Raw genomic sequence first — 13553 nt, forward strand, 5'->3', positions numbered from 1 at the left:
TAACACAGCACCCCCCCTACACAGTACACACATTAAAAAATGCAGCGGCAGCTTCAGATTACTCTCGCTTGACGAGTCAGTTTTGAAAAGATTGAATTTGAGTTTGATGATGGTGAGTTATCAGGTTACAAAACAGTATTGTATCAGTATTTGAAGTGGTTAGCAATTAATCGCTATCGGTGCCAAAAAGGTGTTCTTTTAAGCAAAGTTCCTCTTCCATTAGGCAGAGCATTTACAATAGGAAAATTCTGTTTCACCACAAGGTTGTTCACTAAGCCGAAGTGTTCTCGTAGGAGGTGTTCCTATACGTGGAGACTATTGTATTGTGACAAATTTCCGTTTTAGGAAGTTTACAAAAATACCCACTTCATAGTTCAAGATATTAGGCTCTTGAAAATGCTATAAACATACAGTATACAACAAGATGCATCTGAAAAAGAATGAGCAACCAATATCTGTGCTCAAAGCAGGGAACCAAGGCACCGATTTTAATAACTTTCATTACGTATTTGCTCAATTACTGTGTTGTACTTGGTGCTGTTAAGGGCTTGATATACTATACGTATCTCATTCCCTGCTGAAGCATTTCATACTCCTTGATCACGATCCCAAGAGATAATCCTTACTTTATCAGACTCTGGGCAGGATCAGCATTCCACATTACACTTGTATAAAATGACGATGCCATTGTCAGCTACTGCTGCATTAGTGAACAGCCTCAGTGGAAGCCAGGCACTTATAGAACTGCAAGATGAAAGTTCCTGTTCACTTTGAGGATAAATAATCCAGATTAGTCTAGTCTTATGGAAGTTAATGGATTTTTCCAAAATCTCATGTCTAACAGCACTGTCAGTCCCACTCTGATAGTCCTTCTGATGCGTTACAGAAATGGATCCTTCTTGCTTTTGTAGCAGCACCCTTAGGGGTTTTCTACCACCTAGTAGGAGGCTTGGTGGTCCAGTGGTTAAATAAAGGGGCTTGTTACCAGGTTCAGTTCCAGCCACTGACTCACTCTGTGTGATCCTGAGCAAGCCACTTAACCGCCTTGTGTAACGTCCTTCAGATGAGACGTAAAACCGAGGTCCTATTGTAAATGACTGCAGCAGTTGCTGATGCATAGTTCACCAATTGCTTTGGATAAAAGAATCTACTTAATGACTAAATAATAATTGCAGATAATGTTGTTGCAACTTAATAATTAAATAGCAAAATGCACACTCTAATTTATTTTTAAGGCTGATGGCATTTTGTAATCAGTTTAACTTCCTACTAGGACTTAATCAGTTCATTTTTAATGATACTGTGGGAAGTCACAAGCAGTATTATCGTCACCAATACAGTGTCTATAGTAAGTATTACCCCCCCCCCCCCCGCCCGGACGTTTTCACAGTTTGTTGTTTTACAACCTGAAATCGTGATGCGTTTAAATGGGATTTTTTTTTCACTTTGATTTACACAACTTACTCAACACTTTCTAAGTGTGAAAAAATGGGGGGGTGGTGAAAAAACAAATCGATTAAAAATAAAAACCTGAAAAGTCTTCATTAGATAAGTATTCACCCCCTTTGCTATGACACTCCTAAATAAGCTCAGGTGCAACCAGTTGCCTTCAGAATTCACACAATAAGTTAAATGGAGTCCATCTGTGTGCAATAAAAGTGGTTCACATGATTTCAGATTCCCACAGTTGGGTAGTGCATTCAAAGCAAAGATACTACCATGAAGACCAAGGAGCTTTCAAAACAACTCCTAAAGTTGTGGAAAGGCACAGATAAGGGGAGGGGTTTAAAAAGATTTCAAAGGCATTGAATATCCCTTGGAGCACAGTCAAGTCAATCATTAAGAAGTGGAAGGTATACGACACCACCCAGAATCTGCTTAGAGCAGGCTGTTCTGCCAAACTGAGCAGCCGGGTAAGAAAGGAATTGGTCAGAGAAGCCACCAAGAGGCTATCCTTGAGGAAATTCATTTACCCCAACACAGATACCTATAAATCCAGACCTGAAGGACAATCTGTGCATCTTTGTTGTACACAGTGGAATCTTTTCAACTTTCTACAAACTCTTCTTCTAACTTTGACAGTGTAATGACGGATTGATCTAAATACTGCCATTCTTTAAATAATTAAAATAAGACCCTCTTTACCATTTTTTTTTTTTACAACATAAATTTACCAAGACGTACGTACTGTTAGATGTTTGTAAAAATACGTAAAATACAAATACGAGAGAGGGACCTATTTTAATTATTTAAAGGATGACTGGATTTGGATCCGCTGTTAGACATGGGATCTGACATAATAGACATATGCAGATTTTGTGTTGTTTTGGTACAGACCTATCTAAAAAATTTGGTACAGATTACTATACAATATTCCTATTCCATGATAAAAGGATTTCTTTCAATTGCTATTGCTGTTATAAAGTATTATTGAAACAAACGTATGTTAATCCTTTTTAACAAAGCACTGGTGACTGGATTTTTATATTTGCACAGTGTAGCTTGGCTATTGTATTTGAAATGTATTTTTATTACTTCTGTCTGTCTGTGATTGTCTTCCTGGTGTTTGTGACTACAGCTTCTCCATATTGGTCCTGTTATTAATGACATTTGACACTTTTTTAAAAATAGCATTACATTACCAATTACTAGGATGGTACTCATAGCTCCAAGTTCATGAAGCATTTACTCCAGTGAATAAGGGGGGATTCGACCACCCATACAGATTTTTAAAATTCGCACAGGAATAAGTGCTTTGCTAATATGTAATATGTAACAGGAGAGTATAAACAGTCATCTTATAATTAGCTCCTTCAAGTGCTCTCAGCAGCATTTCTTACAGTACCAATATAATCTTTACAAATTACAAACGTATTCCAAACATGCTGTGCATGTTACAGGCAATCCACAACAATACAAATATTATACTGTACATCTATTTGGTGCTCACCGGCCACCCCCTTTTTTTCCTTTAATGTATATGGACTTTTTGGTAGCACTTTACCTGGCATGGAAAACTGATGTGTAATTACATGGAATGTGACCTTTTGTACAGACTGCTTCATAAGCAGTAGGATCAAGTAAGAAGGCAAGCAACTGTACCCAGGGAAATAGTTTGTATCCGAGAGATACAGTCATCCTTGCGCCTTAACAATCTGCCCTGAAGGCTGATGAGCTCACTGGGACTGATTTTCAGAACACTATATATATATAATGGTCTACTGCTTAGTCAATGCCCATGTTTGAACTATCGCCCCACCACCACTTTTAGCTGAATATAATTTTTTAGCTGTTTCTAATAACCATGCGCAAAAAAACCTATGCACAAATAACGACTGACATATAGTTAGCAAACATTACAATATTGATCGTATACCTTATTGTTCAGCTTACCTTATTTTGTGTTCCAACCCTATCTGAACATTTTACCTATGCTACATGAGGATTAAATGTATTAAATAGCCGTTCACTACTCTCACACACTGTGCAATAGTAACCTACAGTACACCACCACAACATAATAATGGTACAATGAAAAATAGTGCAAAAAACATGAGCTGTGTTTAACTGCAAATTTTGCAGTTACTGTACAATGTAAATCTACAGTAATGATGGATGAAGAAAGAACTGATCATTTATCAGCTGTGCTGCCTACAAGTGAGATACTTGTTAATCTTCTTGATTAGTGCAAGAAAACATATTTCAAGAATGCTACATAATTAAATGGAAGTAACATTCATAGTACTAAATCATTGTAAAGGAGTTGTGAGTTGAGAGATTAAGGCTAAAGACCTAGAGAGCAGCTGTTAAACCTGAACTCAGAACTGAAGCCAGTCAGCTGAAACACAGTATGTTTCTCTCTATCAGGAATACATTTCTTCCCATTTAGGAGCCTGATTAGCTTCTAGATTTTCTGTTTGATTGTAAAACACTTGTGTCTCAGCTATCTCTATATCTTTACGAAATCAATACAGCTCTATTGCTGGAGCATAATCTTGGCATGGTTATGCATGTCTCATGTAATTTGTGGTTTCTCAATAACACTAATGATAAATCTGTTGTATTATATTATTGTGTTTGTAACCTCAAATTATGGCACCTTTTAGAGAATACAAAAACAGTTGCACTCACAGGGAATATACAAAGCCACCTTTCACATAATACAATGCACTAAGATGCCATATGGAAGTGTTGCCCCTAATTAAATATCAGACTTAGCTTCTCTAATTTCCCATTAGAGCAATTTCAAACACAAGCAGGCATAATAATAGCTTGTGCTGATTTGACATTAAAAATCCAGTATCACAATGTAATATTGATAGTGATGTATATGCACTCTTTTTCAATTCTAAACAGTTTTACCTCTGATAAAGTGTCTGTTCTGTGGTTTGTTGTTCTCTTTTTTTTCCATTTCAGACACCTGCCTGTTCTGGGTTACCTGAGGGAATTCTTTGTGTGTTTTTTATTTAGATCCCAGAAAGAAAAAACTACAGCCGTCAAAATGCAACTTAAAAATAACACTTAACTTGTTTTCAAAAGATTGCAAGAATCAAGATTTACCTACTCACCACAATAGAAGTAATGTGTCATTCAAATACTGCCACCTTTTCAGTGGAGGAGTGTGACACTCAGGTTAGCTTTTTTCTAAAATACTAGTAATTAAATAAGTTCTAAGAATCAGGCTTGTTAAAAATATTATAGCAAATTATTTATTAAGAGAACCATTTTCAAGACTTGTGGTCCTGGCCACAGTCGAGAATAAAATGATAAATATAGGCAAAATAAAATATAAACGATAATGTCTAGTCAAAACATACGCTAGTCAAAGTGAAATGCTGTTCTATTTATTGCTGTCACAATATACACAAATACATTATTAGGGAATAGGTGGTTGATGTTTTAATAATTCAGATATCTGTAAGTCTTTTTTTCCTATTATTACAGGAACTTTACCATAACATAAAAAATAAAGAATGAATAAATAGCCTTCGCAGAATTTCAGAACAACAATTTGGAATGACTTGGCTTGTGATCAGCAACATTGCACAAGATGACAACTGAACACTGGTTCTGACCTCAGCTCACAACCACACAACTAATTAGCTGCATACAATTACCGTTGCAGTAGGCATTTTGAAAGTGGTGTCTAAAACCGATAGACCATTGAATTCATTCATCCAAGATGACACTACTGCAGTCTGTAAAATGGGGGTGATGGGTGCCCTTTGGGGAGGGGTCTTCGAGACTGGAAGAGGGGCTCTGGGTTGGGAGGAGGGAGAGGTGGACAGTGCCGAAGTTATGGAGTCCTTGAACGCCTCCGCCAGGAAGATGGCCTGTTCCACCGGGGTGGGGTTGTGGCAGCTGACCCAGGCCTGTGTGTCTGCTCTCACCACATGGTTGAACTGCTCAATGGCCAGCAGTTCAACCACCACATTGAGCAGAGCTGCTGGGTTAGCTGGTCTTTGAGATGTTGTGATACGTCTGTTCGGTGACAGTGTGGCGTTGGAGGATTGTCTGCCTGACCAGTTCGTAATCCAAGGCGGCTTCATCCACCATGGCTCAGTAAGCCACCAGTGCTTCCACGATCAAGCGGGGGCAAGTTGGGTGGCCCACCATTCCCGAGGCCGTTTCGCACCACCGCCACACGCTCAAATGGGAAGATCTAGGCTTAAAGATCATCTTCCAATGGCATTTTCTTTTATTTTGATTTGGGGGGTACCAACAAAGGTACCTCCAACGTCACTGCCGCCACGTCCCCTAGTGGGCCAGGCAGACACAGCTCCCCCATCCTCTTGTCGAAGGTGGCATACTGCGGTGCCATCTTTTCCTGCCACTGTGCTTCCCTGGCTTCTCTCCTGCTCTCCTCCGTGTTTCTCCGCTGGTATAGGGCTTCCAGCAGCACAGTGATCATGTTGGGGTCCATCCTCCCCTCTACAAAATCCCACGAAGACACCAAGTGGCAGGATGTGAGTGGTGCAGGAAGTAATCAGTGTCCACAACAGAGGGTTTATTTACAAACAATCTCGTTTTTCCTCTCACAAAAAATAATAAAATTATAAACAATAAATACACATCCAGGGTGCAGGTGCCTGTGCTCCGTGTTGCTGTAATACGTTTGCAGTGCTGTGACAGTGCAGGTGATCCAGGTGGTAGTGCTGGCTCAGTAGCTTCAGCTCCCGTGGTCTCCCCTGCCAATACACAAAACAAACAAGTAGCATTTCAACTTGTCAGCATCAGCGTATGGGGTCATACTCACCTAGCTGCATCCCCTTTGTACTGCTAAAAGGTTAGGTCAGTGTTGGGACTAGTGAGTTATTATAGACAGTTCCCCTGACTGACCTAAACAAGTAAAATGCCCCAGAAAAAAAAGTCATTATTATGGAATACAGTAACCTTTCCATGACCGTGACGATTACGTCAGCGGTACAATGACGCACCATCAACCTAATTTTAGTGGTAGGATAAAACCTGGTATCTCTGTGAAGTAATGAGATTGCCACCAGCTGTTGGGGCTGCCTGGTCTTTGATGTAGACTTTAAGCTTTCTGGTTATCCTTAAGATATCTATCAAGCTGTGTCTTTGAAATTATTATCTTTGGCATTAAATTGATTACTGTATTGATTTTACTATTGATCTAATATAACTCTTGTCCATGAGAGGCTGGAAAGTAGACGGTCCAGAGCCATGAGTGGTTTATGAATGTGTGCTCTACCATGACTGTCAAGTATCAGGGCCTCTTTATATAGTAGTAGGTTGGAGGATATAAGCCTGGTTAAGGTCTGGTTTAACTGCAGGTGGGATGAATTTCTAATGATCTAGATTGCCTGCTTTAGTCTATCAGTGTCTTATGCCTATTCCCATTACTGCTGTGCATTTGTACTCATTTTTATATCTGAATGCCTTCAAAAATAGTAGTACTACAGAATAATAAAAAGTATTACGGTAGACAAAACCACCTCTCTAATCTTTGAAAGAGGCCTGAAAAACAGGATTAATTATGAAACAAAATCATATTTTACTTAGAGACAAGACATTTGAAACTTTCAAACATATTAAAAAAAAGTCACTCAGTTAAGCTGTCTTGCTTTCACCTGCCACCTATTAAAACATTATACACATCTGTTTATTTGAACTGCATTAATCTCAATGCAATGAATTGAAGGACATCTTCAAACACTAGTTAGCAGAAAAGGAATACCTCCCGTTGTTAATTCTACATTTACAATAGGGTTTACTATGAAAAACAAAGGCAAACCATGCTCTCATTCTTCACTGCAGTATATGGCAACAAAACTTTTTTTTTTTTAGTGATGGGCACCAACATCGATATTTTGATATGATATTAGTATTGTTCGATATTGATAATAATTTCCATATCATGTTATTGTGGGATTTTAGTACAAACACAGTATAATCAAGATTTATATTATGATACAATAAACCCTATACATACCAACCATTGTCAGTCTCATAGGCAAATAAACACCACACTGTGGCGGTGTACACCCACCCCTGGGCATATTGTATGTTATATGTATGTCTGTATTGGTGCACTGTGGGTATTTTAGGTTATATGTATGTATTGATGCACAGGGTGTGTTATTATTATTATTTAAATGTATGTATTTGGGCATGGATGTTTAAAGTCGGCAGGGAAGGGTTGCTTGCTTTCCCTGCCCAAGTAGTTCACGTGCAGACTGTGCCTGAACTCGATTGAATGATTAGTAAGCAATCAAGTCCTGGCTCAGCTTCATAAAAAAAGGCAGTTTTCACTCACACAGGGCTGGGGTATTCAAGGAGAAAGAACAAGAGAGAGTCGGGAGAGAAATAAATATAGAAGGAGAAAACAATTGCTACTCATGATGACATAGCTCAGCACTATACTTGTTTGGTTAGTGTTCCCTGTGTTTGGTATCTGCCTGTCTGTTTTGGCCATCGTGCCGTTTTGTTTTGGTATCAGTGTTTTATTTTGTTTACATCTTTGATTTATAATAAACCGTACAGAAGCACCTTCACTCACCATACTGTGTTCTGTCTACTTCCTGGCTTGACACCACAAGCCATCTGGGTCTCACACACAATAAAATGTTATTTAATCATTTTATTCCATTGATTGGCATTAGGTGCCAAATGCAATTTGCATGCCATCCGTAAAGTGTTGCTGGTGTAGTGACATTATCATTTGCATTATATTGAGATATACACAGGCGTCAGCGTTTCATTGAATTTTGACTATATGATTACTTACGCTGTGGTTTAAATGTGAACTTTCGGTATTTAAAAACGAGATGTACTTTTCAGACAAAAACAGTATAAAAACATCAAAACCAGGGATTCAAACCAGATTTTTTCCTGTTTTTTCAGCTCGGTTCCGAAAGTCTCAAACGGCTGATATTTTTCTGTTCTGGGTTCGAACAAAATGAAATACCGGTTAATACTTATGTTCTGTCTATAGACAGACAAAAAAAAACGAAAAGAGGTAACGTTGAAAACAACGGAGTCAAGTTCAAATGTTTACAAAAAATTTTGTTAACAATCAATATATATATATATATATATATATATATATATATATATATATATATAATATATATATATATATGCGCGCACACACACACACAGTATATTTTAATTGATTTTATCACATTTTAATCAAACTATTGAGAATGCAAGGTGTTATGGCTTGATTGGAATATAGTGTACTTAGTGAATAAAAAAGAATAGCTAATCAAATGAAATTACATTATTAAAGACATTACTGTAAAAATGGGTTTTGCATTCACTGATTGTGCTTGGTAGAAACATACTGGAGTAAACATCTCTGGTACTTGGACAAATAGTTAAGTATCAGTAATCACTATTCACTAATCACATGGCCTACTTTCCATATACAGTACAGGGTACCACCTCGAAGGAGTGATCTTAGGTCTGTGTCATCCCTCACTGTTGAAGTGAGTTTATGTTTAATAATCAAGGCTATGAGCGTACTATTAAAAGGGTAGCTGAAGCAAGAAGATGCTCAATAGGTTGTAATTATTGGTGTTCTGAAGTCGACAATGACCTTGGGTAATTGGGCAGTTTAGGAAAGTTATTATGAGAAGGAAGTGGGACAATGCTTCTTCAAAAGGCACCAATAATGATAAGCAAGATGTTGGCAAATCCGTTTGGAATTGTAATTAACCAATATGGATATTGAGCATAGAAAAAACAGATATTGCTATTTCTCCAACAGGGAGCTGTGCCCAACTCTACACAAGTTAGGGTTTTGAAACCATAGAACTTCATGGGATTGCATGAAATTCACTGATTGATGCACATCAATTTTTTTAAATTATTACAGGAAGGAAGAAAAAAACACTTCCCACCTAACCCAATGAGCATTCTGATTGGAAAGTGTATTTTATTTAGTTAAATAAAATCTTGTCTGAGTGCTAATTTCAAATGTATTAAAATATTTTTGTTCACAGGAGGAAGCACTTAGAAAAAGTGGAGAAGCAAAGTATGCCCACTTGAACAATGATCTGCATGTGTTAATTGAAGTATTCGCTCCACCTGGAGAAGCCTATTCTCGAATGAGTCATGCCTTGGAGGAGATAAAAAAATTCCTAGTTCCAGTAAGTGAATCTATTTCTTCCACTATAATTCTTAAGATAAATGCAACAGAGTGACAAACAAAGGGGGACACAAACTAAACGTATATTAAACTGTTTTAGGTACACCACATTTTAGGTGGTGGTTTGGGTATTATTTTCTACACTGTATGTTATTATGAGTTTAATTCTAAAGGATAGCTGTATAGTCTACATATATGTCAAGTGCTGCATTTATATATATATATATATATATATATATATATATATATATATATATATATTCGATATATAACCTTTCATACACAATATTTGGAAAGCATACCAAAAAAGAAAATACTGAATTGCAAATGAATAATGAACCATGGCAGTGGCAGAGATGTGTGTATGAGCTGTCCTTGGTATTTATTTACATTTATGCCAAATGTCAAATAGTGAAATGTGTTCAGTGATAGAAAAACGTAAAATAATCACTGTGGTTAAATCCTGTACCTGTGATCCTGGTTAAACCACAATGTCTTAAACACGATATCATTGTGTTCTTGAATATCAAACCCCTGTAATTCTTTTCTATACTTCAATTCTTCAACCTAAGGCCACTATACTGTATAAAGAGTACATAAACTTGGTAAGTCGGTGCATCAGCTTTAGATTTAAGCATTTGCACTGTGATTAGAGTAAGCTTTATTTTCTGTTACGCTAGTGTATCTAAAATATGAATAGCCATGCTCAGTATCCAGCGATGTGCTCTTAAGTTGTTAAGTCTAAAGACGTTTTATATTTTAATTTATTGTAATCATAAAAGTACAAATTCTCCTGTCAGCAGTTCCATTTGCAACGAACGCTTTCACCAAGAACTTAGCAAGCTAACTTTAATAGACTAATCTTGCTTATGGCCTTAGATAATGTTCAAATAACGTAGTTAACACAAAGTATCTAACTTCAGACTTTAGCGGCAACATATATGTTTTCTAATATATATATATATATATATATATATATATATATATATATATATATATATATATATATATATATATATATATATGTTATGTTACAAACAGTAATATGGTACGCATTTACACTGTTTCACTGTTTGATGTTAATGTTGCAGCTAATTTGTTTTTTAATTAACAAGTGTAGGAAGGTTTCCAATGTAATAAGTCTTTAGGCCTAGAGCAGTTAATTAATATTAGCACAGCTTTAGTCTGGATTGCCAACCATGTTAATATTAATGGGGCCTCACTCCAAGCTCACTGATCCCTTGGGTCGCTGTGCTATATGGAGGTTTCCAAGTGTTTATTCTTGTGTCTCCTCTACAAACCTCCTGTAGCCTAGGAGAGAATGAAATATTTTTGAAAATAGCATGCAGTGTCAGCAGTATCGAGTTGGTGGTATTTTCCACCAGGGAAGTAAAATTATATTTTCCACTTGGCTCTCACTGGTAAATAACAAAGAATTGCAATGGAGTTCCAAGTTTATCCATGATGTCTGGATGTGACAGAGCAGCACTTTTGAATATGTGCCTGAGGCACATGCAGCAGTTTAACTACTGTATCAGCTGTCAGAAAAAAAGGATGCCTTGCAAGTACAGCAATCCTCCCACAAGAGCTACAGACTCTTCTGTGTCTTATTGAGTTTGATTGTTCAGATTCTCACTTTCAGCAGTGGATGTTCTCTAATTATACACTTTTGTCAGCAAATAGCTATACAGTTATGTTTGGAAAAAGCACTCATCAATCTAAACAAATGCTTTAATAAGGGGAAAACATACATGAAAAACGGTGGCTTATTAAAACAAAACAAAACATGTGACTGTATCGGAACTCAAAGTGTTTTTATGGACGTGACAGGCAAACAGATCTGGTTATCAAGCAACCAGGTAAAAACACTTAGATATAAATAAAATGTCATATGCTGCAACCAAGAGATGAGAGGTATTTAAGCTACATAAAACATGTTTATCCTTTACAGATTCAAATATTATTTAATATTATTTTGTAGACTGTATTTGTAAAAACAAGCTGATAGACAGATGGGTGGAAAGCTTACTGTGTCTTGCTTTGCGTTTATGCACATAACAATTTAAACAATATTTTCATTGGCTGTTACAGAAATAAGTTTAAAAAAAAACTCAGTTGGTTTCCTTTACTTTCAGGTCTTCTACCTTAATTACGTACTTTGGCTAATTGGGGGAGGGGACGACGACTAGGTTTTCAAACAGTGATTTATTTTTAATTGTGTGCTGTATTACCAGTAATAATTTGTATATATTAAAATGTACTATTACATGTTCTTCTTTCAAAACTGCTAATTTCAGATTGACATAGCAGAAAGAAGTGCGCAACAGGTCAACTTTATGGCCGTTTTTTTTATTAGACTTTTTATTAAACACCAGCTGCAAACACCAAAGCATGAAACATGCAACTGCCACGAGACATCATGAGAAGAGTCAGCAAGAAAACTAGCAGATGTTGTTTCATTTTCATTATCAGAAGTAACTACTGTGCTCAGAGCAGAATGTCATTACAGAAAGAGCAAGTGGTTAATATTGTCAACTTTGCTGATGCTTGCTAAAAAAAAGATGTCACAAGGATAAACATGAGGTTAATAGAGGTTAACAAATAAAATCTAGCACATAAGAACCAGTGATCAATATCTTTGTTATTTTAAGCATGAATTGCGACCATTATCACAGATGTCCATAAAACAAGTTATGTCTAGAGCAGTTAAGGTTGAGCATCTTGTTTGGTGTAAAATTCCTGAAGCGGATAGTATGAGGATAGTAAGGAGGTATGACTGTAGAAACAACAAACACATAGCTCCTAAATTAGTTTTTACACCCGGTTAGAGGCAGCAGTCTTTGATGTCTTATCTTTGCAATGTCAGTTTATATGCATTTTGTCTTTGTCTCATATTTTAATTTCTGTTCCAATCTGTTTTTTGTTTTTTTTACATTTTAAAAGCATGTCCTTTAAATATGACAGTATCTGCATCCTCTGTCTGCTTTCTGATGCAATGCGTAGATGCCAGTGTGACTCAGAGGTTCAGTATTACCTCATTCTGTTTTCACACAGGGAAGCTGTATCGGTTCAACGCGCCAAACCAAACCCTAAAACAAACCCTAACCCTCATAGCTTACAATTAGACTATATATTACTACAAGTTCCTAAGTAGGTACTGGCCCATATCATTACTCAATAAAACATTGTGTCTCTATTTTGATTAGCCTTAGGTGTTTTCTTTTTTTTTCAAGTTAGTTTCATGTCATTATGTTGTTCTTAGTTGCCCAGCAAAGCTATAAAGCTTTCAAATGCCAGCTATCATTCAAGGTTTCCATACCAATGCAATGGCATACCTTGTGTTATACACCATGGTTTAACTTTCTCAAATATACCACAACCTATAACCATAACCTAGTGACTTTCACTTAGGCCTTTTCTCAGCATATAATGCTATAAATGTTATATTACCTGAAGAACATCAGCTACAATTATTACATATCTCCTTAGTGTTGCATACTATTTTGACCTTATCTCCAAAAGGGACCACAATTGAGCGATCCCTTTCCACATGCAATCTGAGCCCTCAGTACCAACCCTTGAATCAAATGCTGCCAGTCCTGTTTACTTTGCCCCTGTGTCTGTCTTTTGTGACAGCTACTCTCCTTATAGTTATTTCTCTGTGTCTTATGTAAAGGCCATTTTGGATCTTGGATCTTAACCCTGTTAACTTGGATCTTAACCCTGTTTAGAAATTAATTACTGAAGGCAAAGGCTGGTGCACAGAGCTGTCTGCAGTCTTTGTCCAGATTAGATTTATTCATCTGTTGGAGCAATATTCAATGTAATGATCTCAGTAACATTTCTATCATCTCCATAAACCTTCAGAAATGTGTTATGTGCCATAAGGAAAAACAACATACCATTTTATCAGAGGTGACTGAGCTTACTGCAGCATATA

General features: G+C 36.8%; 1 protein-coding gene across 1 annotated transcript in view; it reads left to right on the top strand.

Annotated features, from left to right (window-relative positions):
* Positions 1-13553, top strand: part of khdrbs2 (KH domain containing, RNA binding, signal transduction associated 2) — a 109941-nt gene that overhangs the window by 58795 nt on the left and 37593 nt on the right. Inside the window, exon 4 of the mRNA XM_041251538.1 lies at positions 9468-9614. Coding sequence (XP_041107472.1) covers positions 9468-9614 — 147 coding nt within the window. The remainder of the gene's footprint in view (positions 1-9467; positions 9615-13553) is intronic.

Source organism: Polyodon spathula, chromosome 6, assembly GCF_017654505.1.
Source record: "Polyodon spathula isolate WHYD16114869_AA chromosome 6, ASM1765450v1, whole genome shotgun sequence".
NCBI classification, from domain to species: domain Eukaryota; kingdom Metazoa; phylum Chordata; class Actinopteri; order Acipenseriformes; family Polyodontidae; genus Polyodon; species Polyodon spathula.